Here is a 23822-nt window from a genome sequence, read left to right on the forward strand (position 1 = left end):
CTGCTTACACATACATTATGCAAGAGCTAAATCTGCCTATAGTAGGTCTTTCTTTAGGCCTGAAATGTTATCTAAATTATTAATTATATATCAACTAACTTATCAACTCTCGATGGCATCGCTAGCCTATGATGTTTATTGGATTAGGTTCCATTCATAATTTAATCATGAAATGGATAATCGAGACTATGTTTATTTTATCCTACCGACTTTAGTAATAATGATCGAGGCTATAGGCCGAAAACTCAATCGCTAAAATCTCGGTTCATAGTGGATCAATTTGACTTAAATTTTCAGCATATTCCTTTTACAGTATCTAGTTTCTAACTATTATAGCGAGAACTGTCAGCTCTCTATCTAATCTCCCACAATGTATCTTGAAGACCCCTACGCGCAAGCGAATTATTGAAATAAAATTGAACCATGTGTTAGTCCCGAAAAGACTTAGTTTGTGTAGAGTGGACATTAAACCCCATTTCTCTCCATCCGGGTGAATGAACATGGGCATCCGCCATGCAGTGTGCTATAGCGCAAGTTTTAACATCATGGTCTACTCTTATTTCGAATTCCAGCTATCAAGGGTTCTTATACACCCCAATCTGTACAACTAGACACTGTTCCTTATTAGCCCCTTAACCCTGCACCAATGATAAGGGGAAACACCACCGGAAATTCACAAGAATCCTTTTCTGCCTACATTGGGATCTAACCCTGGACCTTTAGGTTAGCGAGCCACCATCTTACTCGCTGAGAAGATGTAAAACAGTTTTGAAAGACAAAAAACACATGAAGAATAATTCCACGAGGCATAGCTTATATTGTTAACTATATTATTGACAGATAATTACAACAGATGAGACTGTTAGCAATGAAACTGTGATGAAGATGAAACTGTGATGAGGGTGAAACCGTGATGAGGGTGAAACCGTGATAAGGATGGAAGTGTGAGGTAGATATTAAGCAGGCAAGGCTTATTTTATTGGATATTATCAATAGCAGATATTAATTTTACCATCCCTCTAGAAATACATAATAACATTATTATAATATTTAAAATTACAATATTACAGCACAGTTATTTATGGTTGCTGTTAGTGGCCATTCTATATTTCGGCTTGTCGGATTGTGAAGGCAAGTGTTCCTGGTGCTCAAAGTCAAAATTACAATTTGCTGATTTTGTACGATATGGGTTGTATTAACCCCTTTTTCTGTAAATATTTCGATCATTTCTCAAAAAATAAATGATTATTTCATACTCCGAGGTCTTTGAATATAAAATACTTCCGCCATGTTCAGTAGAGTACATAATACTTATATATATAACTTTTATAAATCTATATAGTTAAACCTAAATAATACAATATGTTGTATTTAGGCCTCGAGTTATAAAGATATATACCCATGTACAATTTATTACAGAATCTATAAATAGCTTAACAATATTTTGTATTATAGCCTTGAGTTATAAAACAATATTATCTTAATAACAGTTCATATTTAATTAAAATACAGATCTATATTTCGTTTCGTATTTTTTATATTTTTGATTGCCTCTATTACATAAAGATCTGGCTGGTTGTAATGGAAGTTCGCTTCAGATGCCATACGAGCGGTTTTTTTTTTTAATCTATGACGTCAGACACTCGATTAACCAATCAGCGTTGATGTTTTTAGTGGGTTACCCACAGTTCTGTGCACCTTATGCCAAAACCTCGCCGTAACAGCCCGTTTCATTGGCTAATCCTTTACAACATCAAGAACGCGGCTTTTTTTTATATAACTCTTATAGATCCTAGTTTAGTAAAGACAAGCAAAACGAAATTTTGAACTATGAAAAACGAAACGAAATAGGATCTGTGTTTTAATCAGATTGTAATTACAGTTCATATATGGTACTCGTATAATTCCAAATAAATACATTTATTAAACTTGATTAGAGCCTGGGGGAAATATATGATTATACGGACAATATAGATAAAAATAAAAACAACAAATAAAAATAGCACAACACCAGCTTCTATCATCCACTGTACATCTTTTTTATGTTCAACTTTATGTACAAAAGACCAAGGCCTTAAACAAATATACTGCACATTGTGCACATTACACGTATACACACATTAACTTTTCTTTCCTATCTTTCTCTAATAGTCTACACCTTTACCTACTAATCAGATCTAATAATTACTTGCAATCTTCCTGAAATTTAATATGAAACAGTATTAAACATACATTATGACGTCACATTAATAATGACGTCATTGTATTAATCATATTAAACATACATTATGCAAGAGCTAAATCTGCCTATTGCAGGTCTTTCTTTTAACCTGAAATGTTATCTAAATTATTAATTAGACATTAATTAACGTATCCAGACCATTATCAACTCTCGATGTCAATGCTAGCCTGCGATAATTGTTGGATTATGATCTGATTTGCTGCATAACTTTCCTTCTCGATTTAACGCTTAAATGGATAATCGAGACTATGATTTTTGTCGTACCGACTTTAGTTATGTAGACCGAGGCTATGCGGAACTTTCGATCGCTTATTTCTCGGTTCATAGTGGATCAATTTGACTGAAATGTTCAGCAAATTGCCTTTACATTATCTAGTTTTTAACTATTATAGTGGTAACTGCTAACTCGTTATCGAATCTCCCATAATGTATCTTTAAGGCTAACAGACATTATTTATTATATCCGTTGGTAAGGAGGGGGGGGGGGGGTAGAGAGAAAGAGAGAGAGAGGGGAGAGAGAGAGAGAGGGGGATTTAACGTCCACTAACAGACATTATTTCAATCTGATTAAAATACAGATCTATAATTCGTTTCGTTTTTATACCTTCGATGGGCTACATTATATGAAGATCTGGTCGGTTGTACTGGAAGGTCGCGCCAGAGGTCATACGAGCGGCGGTTGACCCTATGACGTCAGATATTGATTAATCAACCAGCATTGACGTTACTAGTGGTTTACCCACAGTTCCGTGTACAGTACACCAAGAACTCGCCGTAACAGACCGCTCCATTGGCTAATCTCTCACATTAATCCGAGCGCGGCTTATATAACAACTCTTCCAGATCCTAGTGTAGTGAAGACAAGTAAAACTATAAAAAACGAAACGAAATAGGATCTGTGTTTTAATCAGCTTGACATATTTATTATTTTCTTTGGTAAAGGAGTCACATAGGGGGAGTTGGGTAGTCAAGTGGGGTAGGCCTGGTATACAGTTCACATGGCGAGTTGGGTAGTCAAGTGGGGTAGGCCTGGTATAAAGTTCACATGGGGAGTAGGGTAGTCAAGTGGGGTAGGCCTGGTATACAGTTCACATGGGGAGTTGGGTAGTCAAGTGGGGTAGGCCTGGTATCGATTTGCGCACGGTCAATTGTAAAATCGCATGTTGATTCTTTTTTTCGGGTTCTCCGACTTCCTCCTACACCCTCAGACACGCAGCTGCATACCCCCCCCCCCCCCACACCCCCTAACTTTCGGGCAGACGGGTAAAGTGAAAACAAAAATTATTATTTCATCTAGTTGGCAAAATAAAGTGCCCGAGATCTTATAAAACACTAATTTTACTTTATTTTTAATTGAACATCACAAATTTGTACTGAATTGATTAAAACGTTTTGTCGGGAGTCTTTCTAATTTCTGTGACATTTTTCGGCCATCGATTATTATTTATGGATGCAGCTGCAGCATTCTGATTGGATGGTTGGAACTCAGGTCGGCATAAAGTGAGATTTCGGTTGCAAACCCATCGGAAACTCTGCGGTTGTTTAATTCACGGGCTAAAATAGCAGAAAAACGCATTTGCAGTGGTTAAACTTTCAAAATTTTCTCGGGGGCACGAGGTCTCCATACCCCGCACCGATTGCTTGGTTGTTTGGGATTTGGGATTCCGGTAAGTCACCTAAGGTAGGCTTTATTGGACCACTTTGAACTTGCTGTATTCACGGGTTGGAAGAGCCGAAAACACGTTTGCGCCAGTTAAATTTTTAAAACTTTCTCTCGGCGGTCCCATATTTGTGGACTGCAAACGACAAACGATTGATTGGAATTTAAGTCAGCCACCTATGTTAGGCTATATTAGACCACTTTGAAGTTGCTGTATTTCCGGTCTGGAATAGTAGAAAAACGCTTTTGCGGCAGTCAAATATTAATTTGGTTTTTGATCGGGAGGGTGGGAGGGGGTCCTACGAGGTATGTTCCGCTCCTTCGCCTCTTGTAGACGACCGGCGCCGCCGAGTGTAACCCGAAATTATTTCGGGCATCTCAGGTTCTCCCCTCTCCCCACAACATTCATCGAGTCTGTACACCTATCCTTCACGAGGCCATTTTATGTATAAATTTATCTCTTATCTCTAGTTTTATCGTGGTAAGGGGTCGCCGGTGAATAATGAGCTGTTTGGTCTTCCATAGAATTAAACCAAGCATATATTTATCGTTGATGTTATACATACGTATACAATTTCACACACCGTCTTCTTTATATTATATACGTATGTTATACATACATGTATTTCATACACCGCCTTCTTTATATTATATACGTATGTTATACATACATGTATTTCATACACCGACTTCTTTATATTATATAGTCGGAGTGGAACATTATATTATATACGTATGTTATACATACATGTATTTCATACACCGACTTCTTTATATTATATAGTCGGAGTGGAACATTATATTATATACGTATGTTATACATACATGTATTTCATACACCGCCTTCTGGAGTAGGATCTTATATTATATAGTTTAGTCTATAGTCTATATTATATATTATTATTATTATATTATTATTGGCATACTTATTCAACAAGGGCGTTACTCAAATATCTAGTTCATGTTTACACAAGTGACAGCGTTAAGGAGCATAAAAGGTTTGACTGTTTACTTTATTCGTGCAAACCAATAGGTATTACAATAGAAATAGAAATGAAATGAAATGGGGTTTAACGTCCTACTGTTCTGCTCCTAACCTGGGCTAATGAAGACGGGCATACACCATACAGTGTGCTATGAGGGAAATTTTGCCCGGGCAGCGGCACTATCGCCTACTCTTATATCGAATTCCAACTGCCAAGGGATCTTTTACGTGCATTCCAATGTATACACGGGACCTCGGTTTTTCGTCTCATCTGAATGACTAGACAGCTGTCCTTGTCAGGCCCTCGGCAATAGAAAAAGAAGATGTTAAGACAACCATCGTAATGCTAGCTTCCCACTTTCACGATTCGCGCCAAGAAAAAATATATGTTTGTGGCCGTCAAATTTTCAAAATTAACTTTGGGGTGGGGGCGGGTCCTACACTCTAAGCCCAGCCCATTCTGTCCCCCACCCCATGACATTCATGGTCTCCGTACGCCTATGGAAATATATCACGTTTGTCAAGAACCCGTCCCCCTCTCTCTCTCTCTCTCTCAAGGGGAATAACTAGTTACAGCTTGACCTTGAAATATGGAGTTTATAGAATACATACCTACTAACGTCACCACCATTAAAACAACCTTTCGGAACGGTGACAGGAACTGGGACGTCCCCGTGGAATCTACTAGAACTGTCCACATTCTTCACGCTTCCACTTCTACAGGAAAATAGATTAATTTTTAAATTTATTACTGTAAACTAAACGAGCTAAACAAGGCTTATAACTAGCTCTATCTGATCTATCGACGACTGGCGAGGACCCAGGAAAATCAAAAATTGGGACCGGCAAGAACCCAGGAAATTGAGAAATAGGAACAAGCAGTTGAAAATGAGAGAGATAGAGGCAAAGACCAACCATAATAGTACCGCTATAAAGCGTCCATATTGTCAAAGCAATTGCAGTGCTGGTTAATTTTTAAATATAACCAATCATCGCTATAAAAACTCGGGCTTACCGAATATGTAGCGAATCAATGGAATGTTCATTTTTCACAAGCTGGACTGACTAAAAATAAACATAATCTATTTTATTTCAATCTGATTAAACACAGGCCCTATTTCGTTTCGTTTTTTGTAGTTCAAAATTTCATTTAACTTGTCTTTACTACACAAGGATCTGGAAGAGTTGTTATATAACTCTCGTTCTGGATGATGTTAGGGATTAGCCAATGAAACCATGTGTTACGGCAAGTTTTTGGCGTGAGGTGCACGGAACGGTGGGTAAACCACAAGAAACATCAACGCTGATTGGTTAATCAAATGTCTGACCTTATAGGGTCAAAAGCCGTTCGTATGACCTCTGCCGCGGCCTTTTACTACAACCGGTCAGATCTTCATGTAGTGTAGGCATAATAAAACGAAATGAAATATAGATCTGTATTTTAATCAGAATGATTTTAGTAATGAGCAAAATCAACTCTTCAAGTTGTCAGTGATGCGGGATGGGAGACCTGGTAAAGAAACACGTCTAGTCATTCGGGTGGGACGCTGGTGTCCACGTTAAACAATCGCTGACCATTTGAATTCTACAAAGAGTAGGCGGACAAATTTACCCCCATTAGCACACTGCATGGCGCGTGACAGTCTTAATTAACCCGGTAGGACGTTAAACCCCATTTCATTTCTTTTCTAAATCAAGATCTGTCAAGCTACTAGAGTTATAGCTGGCTTTAAGACAATAAATAAATGAAAATGAAATGGGGTTTAACGTCCTACTGTTTTGCACCGACTGGGCTAATGAAGACGGGGAATAAATAAAACATATTTAAATACCTTGCGTATCTGGTCATTAAAACTATTACATTTCTCTCTGATCTTCCTCAATCTATCATTGGCTTTTAAAGTCAGGTCGTGACATTCATGGAAACTCCTGAAATATAATTAAATATCCCGGTCAAACCTCTCCAACAGATATTTTATTTCAATTACATACAAGGGGATGCGGTGGCTCAGTGAGTAAGACGTCGGATCGCTAACCTGGAGGTTCCGGTGATGCATCAACCGGTCTAAGGTAGGTATCACGCGTGCGCTGTCGTTTTCCATGAGTTCGATTCGATCCAAAGTTGTAGATCAACCCGTATGAACACGTGGGTTGTGCCCGGGAACTCCGGTTTTCCCCAACCCTCTCCCTCTCTGTTTCTCTGATTGGGTGCTACCTTCTCTTTCTCTCCCTCTGATTGGGTGCTACCTTCTCTCTCTCTCTCTGATTGGGTGCTACCTTCTCTTTCTCTCCCTCTGATTGGGTGCTACCCTCTCTCTCTCTCTCTGATTGGGTGCTACCTTCTCTCTCTCTCTCTGATTGGGTGCTACCTTCTATCTCTCTCTCTGATTGGGTGCTACCTTCTCTCTCTCTCTCTGATTGGGTGCTACCTTCTCTCTCTCTCTCTGATTGGGTGCTACCTTCTCTCTCTGTCTCTGATTGGGTGCTACCTTCTCTCTCTCTCTCTGATTGGGTGCTACCTTCTCTTTCTCTCCCTCTGATTGGGTGCTACCTTCTCTCTCTCTCTCTGATTGGGTGCTACCTTCTCTTTCTCTCCCTCTGATTGGGTGCTACCCTCTCTCTCTCTCTCTCTGATTGGGTGCTACCTTCTCTCTCTCTCTCTGATTGGGTGCTACCTTCTATCTCTCTCTCTGATTGGGTGCTACCTTCTCTCTCTCTCTCTGATTGGGTGCTACCTTCTCTCTCTCTCTCTGATTGGGTGCTACCTTCTCTCTCTCTCTCTGATTGGGTGCTACCTTCTCTTTCTCTCCCTCTGATTGGGTGCTACCTTCTCTCTCTCTCTCTCTCTGATTGGGTGCTACACTCTCTCTCTCCCTCTGATTGGGTGCTACCCTCTCTCTCTCTCTCCTCTCTGTCTCTCTCTCCTCTCTCTCTCCCTCTGTCTCTCTGATTGGGTGCTCGCTCTCTCTCTCTCTCTCTCTCTCTCTCTGTCTCTCTGATTGGGTGCTCGCTCTCTCTCTCTCTCTCTCTCTCTCTCTGATTGGGTGCTATACCTACCTCTTGCTGTGTATAAACTGCTTGTAATATTGCTGTTTCTTCACCCAACAATGGTCTTGCCACAGATTTAAACAACTTGCACTCAATTCTTCTACGTCATTACTGAAATATCAATCAGCAAAACGCTATAATTACTAGGCTAAGTCTAAACCATATAGGAATTTGGTCACTTGATTCGTGAGGAAGAATTCGGTGATTTCGTTTTTAATGGTGTTCTAGTAGTTTAGACATTGCGTTCTACTGCCAGACACTGGAGATATAGGCATTGCGGCCTTTTCACTTGATTCGTGAGGAAGAATTTGGTGATTTCGTTTTTAATAGTGGGTTAACGGGCTGTACAGGACCGATGAATCGATTCACCACAGTGAGTTAATTCATTCCGTAGTTTGAGAAATAGACTTTGGCGTATAGATTTCATGATTTGTTTAGCATTTCGGGCAAATCAATCATTTTGAGACATTAAGGGCACACGTCACATTTTCAGAATCCATTGTTGTTTAATTTATAATAACAAGTATCAAATTATATCTTGTTTATTGTTTGTTTCATGACATTAGCTGCCGCTGCATCCAGTATCCGAACCCTGTCCTACTACAAATATAGACTAATTCAGGAGATATCAACTATATACCATACTAATTTCATTATAGAGTCATGAGATATTAACCATATACCATACTAAAATATAGACTAATTCATGAGATATTAACTATATAACATACTTAAATTCATGAGATATTAACTATATACCATACTTAAATAGACTGATGAGATATTAACTTTTATTCCATAATTAAATATAGACTGATGAGATATTAACTATATACCATACTTAAACATAGACTGATGAGATATTAACTATATACCATACTTAAATATAGACTGATGAGATATTAACTATATACCATAATTAAATATAGACTGATGAGATATTAACTATATACCATACATAAATATAGACTGATGAGATATTAACTATGCATACCTAAATAGATATTCTAAATATAAACTCATGAGAGACTAAAATAGATATTCTAAATATAGACCCATGAGATATTTATTATACCATAATTAAACAGATATTCTAAATATAGACTCATGAGATATGCACTATATACCATACTAACATAACAACACATATTCTAAATATAGAATCATGAGATATGCACTATATACCATACTAATATATTATTAACAGATATTCTAAATATAGAATCATGAGCTATGCACTATATACCATACTAATATATTATTAACAGATATTCTAAATATAGAATCATGAGCTATGCACTATATACCATACTAATATATTATTAACAGATATTCTAAATAAATCCTTACCGATCTTTTAAATGCAGAATACGTTCTTCCTCTGGTAAAATCTCCATTTTTTTTCTTCGCTTCATTCTAGTTAAAATTATCTTCATGTCATCTGCATATTTCTTGGCTTTCTGAAGACTGTATTAATACAAACAGTTTGTAAACAAAATGCCAGCTGTTGGATGTATAAAATATATTCAATTTTTTTTATTTTAAATAGGGGATGCACGATTGGGAGTCTGTTATTTCCCGAAATCACAGAATTACAATCGAGTGATGGCAACCTGATTAAAACATAGATCCTATTTCGTTTCGTTTTTTATAGTTCAAAATTTCATTTTCCTTGTCTTTATACACTAGCACCTGGAAGAGTTGTTCTGCAACCCGCGTACTGATTGAAGTGACGGATTGGTCAATAAAACGAGTTCTTGGCGTGTTGTGCATGGAACTGTGGGTATTCCACTAGAAACATCAACGCTGATTGGTTATCAGTTTCAAAAGTCGCTCATATGACCTCTGACGCGACTTCCCACTACAACTGGTCAGATCTTAATGTAGTAGAGGCCATCGAAAGTATAAAAAAACCGAAACGAAATATAGATCTGTATTTTAATCAGACTGGAGTGATGCGGAATTAAATTAGATCACAGATCCGTCAGTCCCGACAACTGAGGTGGTGTGAGTAGAATCGAGTCACAATGAATATGTTTCGGTTGTCATGCTTGGTTGATATATTTTTCTTATAGAGTAGGCGAATGCGTTGTAGCCCGAAACCTCCCTTTTCACTGGGCTGTCGCTAATTTTTGGATTGAGAGAATTATTTTTAACTGGAATCAAAGACGAATCAATCTGGGCCCACTCGGCAAACCTCAGCAGATTCCAGTACCCTACATCTAGCCTCGGCTGTATAACGAAGTCCGGCATTGGAACTGCTTTCAAGTTCCCGGATTACCAACGGCGTTCCCCATTACGACGCCTTTGAAGAATGTTTTATCATACAAATATTTCAAAGTCGGAAGCTGTTTTTCGTTCAAGTTTATCCGATTTTCTTCAAACAAGGACAACTCTGCACTGAAAATTCTAAACAGCTTCGAACGACGCAATTTAAATAACTTCTTTTTAAAAGCGGCAAGTTTTCCTGATAAGTAAACCGGTGCCGCATCGCAATTGTATAGGCGTAGGTACATATCATTTACGGTCATACAGCCGAGGCTAGATGTAGAGTAACGGAATCTGTCGAGGTTTGCCGAGTGAATCTGGGCCCTTATTCAAGAAAATTTCAACTGATATATTTTAAGGAAGCGATATTTTCATTGGTTGGAGGTTAAAATCATAATCCACATTTTATCTCTTAGCCAATCAAAGGGCTGCGTTCTTAATACGTTTTAGTTTGAATTTTCGTGAATATGGTCGCCGAAGTAAAATACAAATAATTGAGATTTTATTTTATGATTTTAATTAAAGTAGGGAGACGAACCATGAACAAGTGCAACTGTCTTGAGGAACCGCCATCTTGTTGTACTGTGCCTCCATCATGATATTCAGGCGTCTGATAATATCACGTACAGGTTTTATATCTACTTCCATCTGTCAATCAAATAATACACTGAGAGAGAGAGAGAGAGAGAGAGAGAGAGAGAGAGAGATGGGGGGCTAATATTGCTTATTTCACTATTACAGGATTCTCCCCCTCGAGGGAGAACTCATAGGAAACTCACGAGGTTATACAGGCAACAATAGTTCGTGTCAATCCAAGCCTTTGATCCAATTCTTGCATTTGACCAGACCATATGATCTAGAGTGGAGAAATATTGAAAGCAGGTGGCTTTATTCCTTGTCACGTACTAGTTTGGGATGAGAACCACGTCACTTGACAAAATGTCAGACCATTATGATCTAAAAGAGGACACGTTAGACCGCACGACAAATCAACATCACCCCCCCCCCCCCTAGTGTTGGTCGCGAAATGGGTTATCGGGTGCCGTTCCTGCTTGTCAGTGGCGCAGGACGCAGGTCCAGGCAAGCGATTAGCGTATATAGTCTTTCGGATGGGAAGAAAACCCAAGGTCCAGTGTACATATTGGCATGCGCATAAAAGAACCCATGACACTTGGAATTCGAAGTAAGAGTAGGATGTATTGCCGCTGTCCGGACAAAATTTCCCCCATAGCACATTGTATGTCCATTTCTATTTTTCTCGTGTTCTCTAATCTCGTGACATTCAATTATTTTTTTTGAATTGTCAGATTCCGAAGGAATTGTGAGTGAGCAGAATTTCGACCGTGTAAATGTTATTACTCGTCACTTCATAAATGTTATCACTCGTCACTTCAGTCAGTTATATAGAAGGGTAACTCGTGTTCTCCTTTTGTGTTCGTCTGTTGTAGCAATAATCTCTGTGTTAAAATTATATTTAGAACGTGTTTAACCAGTTTTATCATATATGATATTGACTGACACCAATATTGTCCTTTAACCCAATATGAACAGAACAGTGGACGTTAAACCCAATTAATGACCAGATGAACAAACCTTGTCCAGCGCCGCCATGTTGCTGACTTCTGGCGAATATGTGCTGTATTTCTGCGCCGACGCGTTACCATTAACAACACGGTGGTCTATGTGACGTATATCATCACTGATTGATTTTAAACTAAATTTTGACAGATCTTCTTCTTCTCTGACTTCTCTACGGTAAAACTGTAACATATATCTCATGTTATTCATCTCCAGTAATAAACATTCATACCCCTTCTCAATCTTCAGAGTAAATGTCTTGATCATCGCCCTGGAAAACAATTCAAATATCACATTATACAACCTCACTTCGTATGTAATCTTGTGCGTGTAGTACGTGTATACGACCTCACTACGTATGTAATCTAGAACGTGTATTATGTGTATACGACCTCACTAGGTATGTAATCTAGAACGTGTATTATGTGTATACGACCTCACTACGCATGTAATCTAGAACATGTATTATGTGTAAACGTCCTCACTACGTATGTAATCTAGAACATGTATTATATGTATACGACTCACTACGTATGTAATCTAGAACGTGTATTATGTGTATACGACCTCACTACGTATGTAATCTTGAACGTGTATTATGTGTATACGACCTCACCACGTATGTAATTTAAAACGTGTATTACCTACATACAGCCTCAGTAGATAAATAAACTTATGGGAAACAGCTATACATCACCACTACTCATTGGCTTTTAGATAGTTAATTAGTCCATTTTATCTTGTTTTTGTATATCATAACCCTACTGTGTCATAGGCCTTTGATCTTGTTGTTGTCATGTATGGTTTCAACCGTGTTGCTGTAATTTTGTCTATATATCTTGCTTCAAATTTTGTTATATTGTATTAGCTTGAAAACTTTGAGAGAATACTCTTCGAAACGTCGCCTAAATAAATCAGTAGCTGTTTTCCATAAGTATGTTTATAGTTTTTGTACTTACCACATTGTTACTGATGATAACAAAACCATCGCACTTACCAGATTGTTACTGATGGTAATATAACTATACTACTTACCACATTATAACTAATGTTCTCACTGTTTTCTGTTGATAATGAAACGAGTCGTATACTAAATCTATTATCTGATATACTATGACAATTCGTTTAAACGTTATATCATAATCATTAGCAACTGAACTCGAATTATTATAAACACCAAACGATTCTGAAAACAAAGAGGTGAAAACGATAAATAAACTATCAATTGGTGAAACTTTGAAATAAAATCTCGTTGTAAAATACAGTATTTTACACTACATGTGTGGTTATCATTACAAATGCATCTGTTACCATGGTTACAATACCATCATGGTTACAATTGTATCATTCATATACACATGCATCGTTGCTATGGTTACAGATGCAATGATTATAAATGTCATATATCTATAGTTACAAGTGGAGTTTACTGCGATTGTAAACGCTGTGCTGCTATAACCACTGTTACGTGAATACAAATAATTCAAGAAATGGGGTTTAACGTTCACAAACTAGGTAATTTCGGGACTAAAACATGGTTTCATTCAAATATATTTCAATAATTCGATTGCGCGTAGGGGACTTTAGCAGTAGGAGGAGCCCGGGGGGGGGGGGGGGGCGGAGAAAACCCACGAGGTTGAACAGGCGACCTCACTCCGTGTCAAGTACAACCGGGGAATCGAAATCACGCCAGTACAACGTACACGCGCTAACCATTTGGCCATCCAACCCCGCTCCGAGACGTTAACCATTCGGCCATCCAATACCCCTCCCCCTCCCGGTCATGGAATTAAAGTCAATACACTGCCTTAATGGGAAATCATCAGAATTATAAACCAAGCATCAGTTTCAAGTCTTCAGTTAGGATTAAGCATAATCTGCCCCGTGGATGGTACCCGCCATACCACTTGACATAATCTTATTTACCTAGTTTGAATAGTTTCAGGCCTTCCTCCAAGTTGTGTTTAAATACAGCTGGGATGTAGTTAGTCTGTCGTTGATTGAATAGATCACCCAGACTTGATCCCCTGATAACCGCCTTATCTAACATCAAATCATCATAATATAATGTCTGATACTCGGCTGGAACATCAGTATATCTGGCGATCTCTTCTTTAAGCTGTGTTAAACTAAATAAATAGAAAACACATATAACAGTGGCCAGAGTAGAATGTGACCCGAGACGGCAGTTCAACATCAATAAAAAGAAAAACAGTCTATGTAAAAGAGTAATTTTAATATTGAAATTAATAAAATACAAAAGGTAATTTCAACATTAAGAAAAATTTAAAAAAATGTTTTTTAACATTAATAATAAAATTTCTAGTCAATATTAGCACAATGGATGCAGTTTGTTACATTTATGAAATGAAAATAACCCATATAATTACCTATTATTTGGTTATATTAATTTCGTTATAATTATATATAATAATCACTTGGTTATAATTATGTATAATTATTACCTATCATTTGGTTATAACTATGTATAATTACCTATTATTTGGTTATAATCATATATAATTATTTAATCATTTGGTTATAATTATATCTCATTACCCATCATAGGTTATAATTATATACAATTACCTATCATTTGGTTATAATCATATATAACCTATCATTTGGTTATAATTATATCTAATTACCTATCAATTGGTTATAATTATATCTAATTATCTATCATAGGTTGTAATTATTTATAATTACCTATCATCTTGTTATAATTATATATACTTACCTATCAATTTGTTATGCATATATATAATTACCAATCATTTGATTATAATTATATATACTTACCTATCAATTTGTTATGCATGTATATAATTACCAATCATTTGGTTATAATTAGATATAATTACCTATCATTTGGTGTAAAATACAAATTAAAGTTGGTTCCGTCACTAGTGTTTATAATATTTAGCTGAAATCTTTTATTTAGTTTTCTCTGTTCTGAAAATAGTTCTTCATATGACAGCTGTTTTTGTGGATCTGCTTCTAATAGTTTAGATATGATATTCTTTAATAATTCTTGTAAATGGCTGAAAAATAAATAAAAACTTATATAACCGAATGGTTAGCGCGTGCACATTATATCATAAGGTCTGTCATTGAATCAACTGGCATGGTTTCGATTCTTCGGTTGTATGTGAGAAGGAGTAGGGTGGGTTTTCTCCGGGTGCTCCGGTTTCCTACAACTGCTAAAGACCCCTACGCGCAAGGGGAATTATTGAAATAAAATTGAACCATATGTTAGTCCCGAAATGACATAGTTTGTGTCGTGTGGAAGTTAAACCCGATTCCCCCCTCCCTCTCTCTCTCTCTCTATCATTGCCATTTTAAAAGGTTCAACTAGAAATATGATTGATTTACCGTGACGATCTGCAGCCTGTCGGAAAATCTGTCATCCATTTTATTTCGCCATTAGCCTCGTCTTGATATCCACTTAAAGCTCCAGAAGGTTTGCACGATATCATCTCATACCTGGTTGTAAAATATATTATTTGGTTATTATTATCTCTGCAGCAAGGGAGCCACGTTGACTAAAGTGGGTAAGACGCTGCAGCTGGCTGGCATGGAGGTTGCGTGTTCTCTCCCGATGTTGACCGAGTAAGTTCATCGAGATTCTTCGGTGTGGTTTCCTCTTGTCAGTGGTGCAGGACTGAGGGCCCAACAAGGACAGCTGTCTAGTCGAACGGATGGTACGAAAAGCCTAGGTCCCATGTACACATTGGCAGTGTGAATTCGATATAAGAGTAAGTCGTGGCGCCGCTATCTGGAAAAACTTTCCTTCATAGCACAATGTATAGTATATGCCCATCTTCATCAGATCAGTCTATATAACTGACTGAAGTGACGGTTGATAACAGATACAGTTTTTATTTTTCTCGTGTTCTCTTATCTAATGACATTCAATTACCTTTTTTAATTGTCAGATATACACTTACATTCTCATATAACAACTTTTGGTCTTCCAAAGAATTATTAGTGAGCAGAAATTCAGCCGTTATCGCTCGTAATCCTCAGTCAGTTATATAGAGGGATAACTCGTGTTTTCCTTTTGCGTTCGTCACTTCCGATTGTTCAAGCATTGATTACGCATCTATCGTAGCAATGATCTCTGTGATAAAATAATATTTGGAACGTGTTTAACCAGTTCTATCACATATGTGATAATGACTGGCACCAATATTGTCCTTTAAAAGTTCTTCATCAGTTTTTAAATTAAGCAGACATTCTGTTGTGCCTGCATTCCTATGATGCCCTGAGCATGTACTTATTTTGTTCAATGATTAATCCAGTCCTGTATCTTTAACAATTTCAAAATAAAAAAAAACCCGATATAATTACATGGCGTTCTTGTCTTCCCTGGCTCCAGCATTTGGTATAAAGGGCATCTTTGATGTAACAGCTTGATACAGTGTGCAAGCTAAACTCCATAAGTCTGTTGATAACGTAAAAGCTGTGCGTACATTACGATCAACAAATGCCTTCTCATACACAGCTGGGTGCTGGAAAGAAATTATAAAATTCTAAATAGAGTTGTTGATACTCATCTGAGGAAGTTTGAAATATCACTCCAAAATAGTTCAATTCTATTCCAATCTGATTAAAACACAGATCCGATTTCGTTTTGTTTTTTATAGTTTAAAATTTTGCTTTACTTGTCTTTACTACAAGAGTTGTTATATGACCTGTGTTCTGGTTGATGTGGGGGGATTTTTATGAAATCTTTTGATGGGTACATAAATCTTTTTAATCCTAATGATATTTTGATATGGTTTTCTTTATTAAATGTTAAATAATCAATCTTTATGTCGAATGGAATAAGATATTGTCCAAAACTTCAATTAACGATCCGCAGTGGAAAATTGTATTGGTATTTAGTTTTCCTGGCTGAATCAGTTAATGGGGGGGGGGGGAATTACGTATAAGAGTAAGCTCTCGCTTTCGTGAGTGGTTGAGAAAACCTTGTTTTGAGTTTTGTAATAATATAATCTGAAATGCCAATGTTGGTATCCACCTGTTTTACAACATCGCAATAGAACTCGTTAAACATAACAATAATTTTAACATATAGATTTTCGCTACTCCCAAGTGAATTATTGAACTAAGATGTGAAATAAGATAACCCTGAATATATAATAGATAAAGAATCAGAACTTAAATAAATAAGTACTCCTCATATCCTTTAGAGACTTAAATAAATAAGTACTCCTCATATCCTTTAGAGACTTAAATAAATAAGTACTCCTCATATCCTTTAGAGACTTAAATAAATAAGTACTCCTCATATCCTTTAGAGACTTAAATAAATAAGTAGGCCTTCTCCCCCAGCCTTTCACTGAATTAGATTCAGTATTTTTAAAACTTACTAAGTATTCTTCCGTTCCAACCAGTGAATAATAGGTGCCTTCATCTTCCAAACTACGACTAGTTCCGAAATCGGAGAGAATATAAACTATGCTGTAATGATAATAAATAATAGTTTTAATTTGAGCAACAAATTCTACTTGTTAATTCACAAAATACATTAATATCTAGTCGGTTTACAGCAGTGGTTCTTACTTTTTTCAGGAGACGAACCGATGCCTAATTTTATTCAAACAAATCTAGTCAATCAAGAGTCAGGGGGGAGAGGAGCTTGGGAACCGAATTTAGACTGATTAATGGTCGGCGAGAAGTTTACCGTTCGTTTCTCTCTGGGAACCAAGAATGGCGCCACTCTGCTCTAAGCGCGACATGTGTTTCATCAGTAAAATTGCTGGTGTCATGTGAGTGGTTGATTTGTTGACTGGAGTTTAGATGTCTTCATTATTATAGACCACTTTCAGGTTTCTGTAGGACGAAAGCACGTTTTCTCGCTTTAATTTTCTAACGTGTTTCACGACCTCAGCACTCGACGGTGACCTTTAATTTCAGAAACATTAAAATCCATTTATAAGACCTAGTAAAAGTCAAATCTTGCGAGATTATCGGAAAAATGCCATTTCAGAACCAAATTTGGCAGTCAATTTGAAAGAAATGCTCGGCGTCATGCGAGAGCTCATCTCCCCTTTTTGTTCACTCAATAGTTATAGTACTTGTTTCCACCGACATTGACATCGCGAACAAGTGTTCACTCTATAAAAGCCTCCATTCCCACAAAATGATGTTTTATTGTGGAGGGGGAGGGGGGTAAATTCATTTGAACAAATATGAATAGGCTAAATGGAGCAATAAAGCAGGTTCACCTTGATGTTGTCAAATACGTAAGACGATATGAAAAAGATATATTGTATGATGCAACTGAAAGGTGATATATATGCACATAGATAATTAATATCTACATTCAAGTTAAACCAACTGTATCTATTTATTTTAAATCATACGTCGAACTGAATAAACTATATGACTTATTGTTAGTAAAACACCAATGGATGGTTAAAAGCTTTAATTGGATCTTTGTAGAAATAATCATACTAATTAAATTAAGGTCATACGGTTGCACATACTTCCAAAGTAGATTCAAAGACATAATATAAACTAAAATATCATTAGTTTCTTTAATTATAATTCTTAGTAGGGTGAGGGGTGTAATTTATTACAGTCTGTAATTACAATACTCAGTAGCAGGTGTAATTTATTGTGTAACATTGTATTATAATCAAGACCACAAACAAGTCATACCAAGAAATCTTTTCAATGTACTTGAATTTCCTACACCAGGTTTATTGCCTCTAGATATCTAAACCGCGTTAACAATATATTCATTTTTAAAAGAGAGACTATGTCATTTCGGGATTAACATATCACACAATCCATATTCATTTGACTGTCGACCTCCTATTATCCGAACTACAGTGTAAACATGGTTTAGAGACTTTATCTGTATCTGACCTACAGGGTACCTCATGGTTTAGAGACTAAAGGATACATCATGGTTTAAAGACTCTATCTTGACTACAGGGTACGTCATGGTTTAGAGACTCTATCTGAACCAAAGAGTACATTGAACTACTCGAAACCCGGTTGTATCAAGACCGATAGTTATCAGGGGTTTATTTCGGTATATTATTCATTTCACGACAGGCACTTGTGATTGCCACAGTAGTACAGTTGTTCACAAGCAATGGACACTAGGGGTCCCAGGGTCCTAACACTTGGTCTCACAAGGGGTAACCACTCTATTGGGGGTCCGGTGGGGTTCTCTCTTTACTTTTATAAACTGAACATAAAAAATGTTTTCTGTAATTTGTCCTGGTGGTTCTGGCTTACGCACAAATTTGGTGTGTGATAATCCTATCTGAAATTAGGTTTTGAAGCCAATATTGAATTCAGTAACCCTAAAAATCCTTATTTTGATTTCTATTTTGATCGTCGTTTTAAATTTACACCATCTGGACCATTCTTAATTAGTTTTTTTAGATAGAGATTGAACCCAACAACCACCAACCCCATATATAAGACATATAACAAGCTATATCAAAGGGACAAAAATTAAATGACGGTTAATTAAAATTCCGCCAATTAAGATTTCATTTTTTAGGCCATTTTGAATTTCTACTATCAAGATTAACGATTGAACATATTACAAACATTCCACTATTGGATTAAATTTTGCCGGCCATTTTGAATTTCTGCCACCATGGATTCATTTTTGAACCGTGTAAATGATAAGTTACAAGTAATATCTAATAGAAAAAAATGACGATTAAATTAACATCCGTTGCTGCCATTTTTGATTTTCGAAACTTATCTTTAAATTCTGAGACATCGAAAATCATATAAAAGACATAGCAAAAGTCATATGTGTATTGGCGTCATATCCGGTGCCATCTTACCTTAAATCTGGTGCCGTATATCTGAGTACGTTGCCTGGCTTTATATCACGGTGTATGATGTTTCTGGTGCGCATATAAGATAAAGCCGAACCTGGTGGAAACAGATAGAGAAATATTATTATAAACTGTTTCAATGGCATTTAGTAATTGAACTAGAGTATACAGGTCACAATTCTATGGAATACAATTACTGCTTTTTACTGAGCGACGTTTCGACTAGGCTTCTCTAGTCATTATCAAGCTTAATAGCTAAAACAAGCTACCAAACTAGTGGCACAATTATCACGTCCGTAGGAAAATTTTGAAAAATGGTAAAATCTTAAGACTTTCGTTTACGAATTTGGTACCCTCCCCCTAGATTACCGATACACGCCTTGTGTTACATTGTTCCCACACATAGCAAACCTAAACAAATACAGACTTTAGTTTTAGCGACGGCAGATAGCTACACAAATCATGTATGCGCCCATACAGCAGTTATGTGTTATTTGGGTATATTATGTTCTTTTACTGTAATTCCATGCCACAGTGGCTCAGTGAGTAAGACGTTAGCTCACAAACTTGGAGGTCCCTTGTTCGATCCCCGCGTTGGCCAAGAAAGTTGGCAAAATGTCCTTCATAGTACACTGTGTGGCGTATATGCCAGATCGGAGCAGAACAGTAAACCCCATTTCATTTCACTTCGTTTATTGTAATCGACATGCCCTGACATACTTACATAAATCTTTGAAGAGAATGATCAGTTCGATGTCACATATACCGTGAACATTTTCTGGTTCCTGGAGGAAGGAATGAAGACTTGATTGACAGTACTGTAGAAGTACGACTTGTCGTCCAGTATCAAGCTGAAATAAAAACAGTTTGTGAACGTAAAACTGAGGGCGCGTTTGATTCGTATCGGGCCATAATACTCACCCCCGCAAACAATCAATTTTCCACTAAGAGTTACTCCGCCGATGTCTGCGAAATGTCTATTGTAAAGGCGCGGCCACTTTGTCAAGAAACGTTGAGTAAATTCTTAACTTAAGTCTGAGCATACTTTGTGAACTCGGGTCAAGGACGCGGATCACCCTCAAGACTCTCTCTACCACGCTTAAATTCCACAGCCCACTTCTGTACTGTGGAAAAGGAAGGGACGTTCTCCCCTTAAGTGGAGAACATTTCGGCATGTTTGTGTGTTGGGGTTAGTCCTTTCAGTTGCAGGTACTTGGTGACAGCTCTATATCCAATTTTACTCATTTCTGGAGATTTCAATTGGTAGGTTCACAAGATGGTCTGGTATGAAGACAATAATAACACCACAGTTGTTGTTCTTATGTCTATGATTCATTCAATGATTGTGGCAAAAGTTTGATTCAACCCAATTGATCTATCCTTTCAGACTGAGAACTTTTCAGCCAGCCCTAGTATATAACCGACCCATTTTTGGACTGATATTCCTTTTTCCGCGAGGGGCTGGGGGGGGGGCTGAATGGTTAGCGCATATCATAACGTCTGTCATTGAGTCAATTGGCGTGGTTCCGATTTCCCGGTTCTATGTGACAAGGAGTAGGGTCGCATGTCCAACCTGGTGGGTTTTCTCCGGGACCTCAGGTTTCAAACCACTACAAAAGACTAATACGTGCAAGTGAATTATTGAAATAAAATTAAACCATATGTTAGTCACAAATGACCTAGTTTGTGTCGAGTGGACTTTAAACCCCATTACCTCTTTTTCGACGCCATAGAATTTGATAATGTTTGGATGATTCAGTTGACCTAATGAAAGAATTTCTCTTTGTAGATCTTGTAGATTGACTTTAGAATGATCTTTTAAAACTTTAGCCGCTACAGTCTGGCCAGTTTTCTGAAATAATAAACACAGCGTTCTTTAACGCATTGAGATAGTTGCGATTCGTCATAGTCGTATATACAGTCTTTATAGTCGTATATCCAGTACTGTAAATGCCCATTATATTCTACTTAGTTTATGACTGGACGATGTTTCGTCATAGTCGCATATCCAGTACTGTAGATGTCCATTACATTCTACTTAGTTTATGACTGGAAGATGTTTTGTCATAGCCCCATATCCAGTAATGTAGAAGGCAATCACATTCTAAATATTTCAGTGTCTTCGTAGTTTTCATCACGTGTAAGTGCCGTGTCGAAGTACCTGAATTGACGGAAATTTTGACTTTTTTGTTTTCGAAGAGCGGCATGCTCATGAACAAGAAGAACAGTAGGGTTTCAGTCGCGTGTGCGGACCCTCAACCCCCCCACCCCACCCCTGCTCATTTGCCGGCGTGGTGCAGGACGGAGGGCCTGACAAGGACAGTTATCTAATCAATCGGATGGGACGAAAAACAGAGGTCCCGTATATACATTGACGTGCACGTAAAAACACCCTTGGCAGTTGGAGTTCTATATAATAGTAAGTGATAGCGCCGCTGTCCAGGCAAAATTTCTCTCAAAGCACACTGTATGGTGTATGCCCGTCTTCATTATCCAGAACTGCCATTGATCACTTACCCGGTGTACAGCACAATAAACGGGTTATATCAATAACTAACCTGATGTATAGCACAATAAACAGGTTATATTAATAACTTACCTGATGTATAGCACAATAAACAGGTTATATTAATAACTTACCCGATGTACAGCACAATAAACAATAGAAGAAGCTCCGCTACCTATGATATTGTCTCTAGTATAAGCGAACGAGGTAGTTAATATAATATTTCTAATAGTCCGTCTCTCATCGATCATCATATAATATCAGACATTAATATACCGGAAGTAACATATTAAACAAGGGTTAGGTTACTGAAAAGATAAAAACAACAAAAGTGTGTCATTTTATACAAGGAAAAGGACAGATTGATTACTGACTAGTTATTTCAAACTCCTCTGTCGACAGGTGGCTGAAGCACGTGGTTTAAAATGTCCTCGGTAAAATACGTCTAACATGTTATTGCTCGGGTTGGGGTTGGGGGAAAGGGGGGGGGGGTAGGGGGTTTCAAGGGCAAAGGGCAGAGGGAAGAGGGGTGGGGGGGGCAAATGCGCATTAGATCTCATGGTATGTCAATGAGATATTGGCGAACAATATGTTAGTCCCGAAATGACCTAGTTCGTGTCGAGTGGACGTTAAACACCATTTGGCTTATAGCCATGTTCCCGGTCTCTCACTCTCTCTCTCTCCTGACTGTTCGTCCCATCCGAACAACTAAGTATTACTCGACTAACACGGCCCCCGTCACTAACACGAACCTCAACACTAGACCAACACGATCCCCATCACTCGACTAACATGGCAAAGTGCAAAGTCCCATCTACAGAACAAAGAAATAGAATAAGAACATCTGATATTGTTTCTTTTCTTTTTTTGTATTTCTAGGAATCAGAACACAACCGGTTTCATACTCTTATAGTGGAATATCAAAACGAGGAAAACATAAAAACACACCCAAAGTAATTTTGTATTCGTTGGAGAGATAGCTTAGTAGGGTATTGTTGGTTCGACTGGCATAGTCTATTGAAATAACCAACGTGTAAAAAGTCCAAGCATTAAAGATACATTATGGGAGATTAGATAAAGAGCTGACAGTTCTCAGTATAATAGTTAAAAACTAGATAATGTAAAGGGAATTTGCTGAAAATTTAAGTCAAATTGCTCCGCTCTGAACCGAGATATTACCGATTGAATTTTAGGCTTAACCTCGATCATCATTACTAAAGTCAGTACGATAAAAAAAAAGCAACAAAATCTCGATTATCCACTAGCGATGACATCGAGAGTTATGGTCTTGTAAGTTAATTAATGTGTAATTAATAATTTAGATAACATTTCAGGCCTAAAGAAATATCTGCAATAAGCAGATTTAGCTCTTGTATAATGTATGTTTAGCCAGTTACAAAGAAGAATCTCTGTCAACTTAGCTATGTATTTCTTATTGCTGCAAACAGTGGTTGTATTAGAACTCAGATATCCATCCATTAAGAAAATCTCACAACTAGGCCTGCATCTTCAACTTTATTCTGTGATTATAACCCAAAACTATAAACTCTGATTTATCATTATATATTCTAAGCCCGTTGCTAAACAACTAATGTTTAATAGTGTCCATCGGGGAAGACATACCTTGATTTATCATCGTGTTGCTAAACATCTCAAGTTTAATAGCGTCCATCGGGGACGACAAACCTTGATTGTATCCAATTCCAACGAAATAT

The 23822-nt window shown here is 37.4% G+C and overlaps 1 protein-coding gene across 5 annotated transcripts in view; it reads right to left on the reverse strand.

Annotated features, from left to right (window-relative positions):
• Window positions 1-791: 791 nt before the first annotated feature.
• Window positions 792-23822, reverse strand: part of LOC126826749 (serine/threonine-protein kinase TBK1) — a 47645-nt gene continuing 24614 nt past the window's right edge. For 4 of the 5 annotated variants that reach the window (XM_050555822.2, XM_050555824.2, XM_050555821.2 and 1 more), the window contains 18 exons: window positions 22242-22415; window positions 21316-21453; window positions 20326-20452; window positions 19608-19698; window positions 17160-17250; window positions 16135-16295; window positions 15157-15267; window positions 14646-14825; window positions 13708-13910; window positions 12817-12967; window positions 11797-12052; window positions 10742-10851; window positions 9286-9402; window positions 7945-8046; window positions 6720-6816; window positions 5903-5952; window positions 5500-5604; window positions 792-2199 (listed from right to left, as the gene is read on the reverse strand). In XM_050555822.2, the coding sequence (XP_050411779.1) occupies window positions 2178-2199; window positions 5500-5604; window positions 5903-5952; window positions 6720-6816; window positions 7945-8046; window positions 9286-9402; window positions 10742-10851; window positions 11797-12052; window positions 12817-12967; window positions 13708-13910; window positions 14646-14825; window positions 15157-15267; window positions 16135-16295; window positions 17160-17250; window positions 19608-19698; window positions 20326-20452; window positions 21316-21453; window positions 22242-22361 (2232 nt within the window). In that variant the 5' untranslated portion in view covers window positions 22362-22415 and the 3' untranslated portion in view covers window positions 792-2177. The remainder of the gene's footprint in view (window positions 2200-5499; window positions 5605-5902; window positions 5953-6719; window positions 6817-7944; window positions 8047-9285; window positions 9403-10741; window positions 10852-11796; window positions 12053-12816; window positions 12968-13707; window positions 13911-14645; window positions 14826-15156; window positions 15268-16134; window positions 16296-17159; window positions 17251-19607; window positions 19699-20325; window positions 20453-21315; window positions 21454-22241; window positions 22416-23822) is intronic. The other variant, XM_050555825.2, reaches the window with a different exon arrangement.

Source organism: Patella vulgata, chromosome 7 (genome assembly GCF_932274485.2).
Source record: "Patella vulgata chromosome 7, xgPatVulg1.2, whole genome shotgun sequence".
NCBI classification, from domain to species: Eukaryota; Metazoa; Mollusca; class Gastropoda; family Patellidae; genus Patella; species Patella vulgata.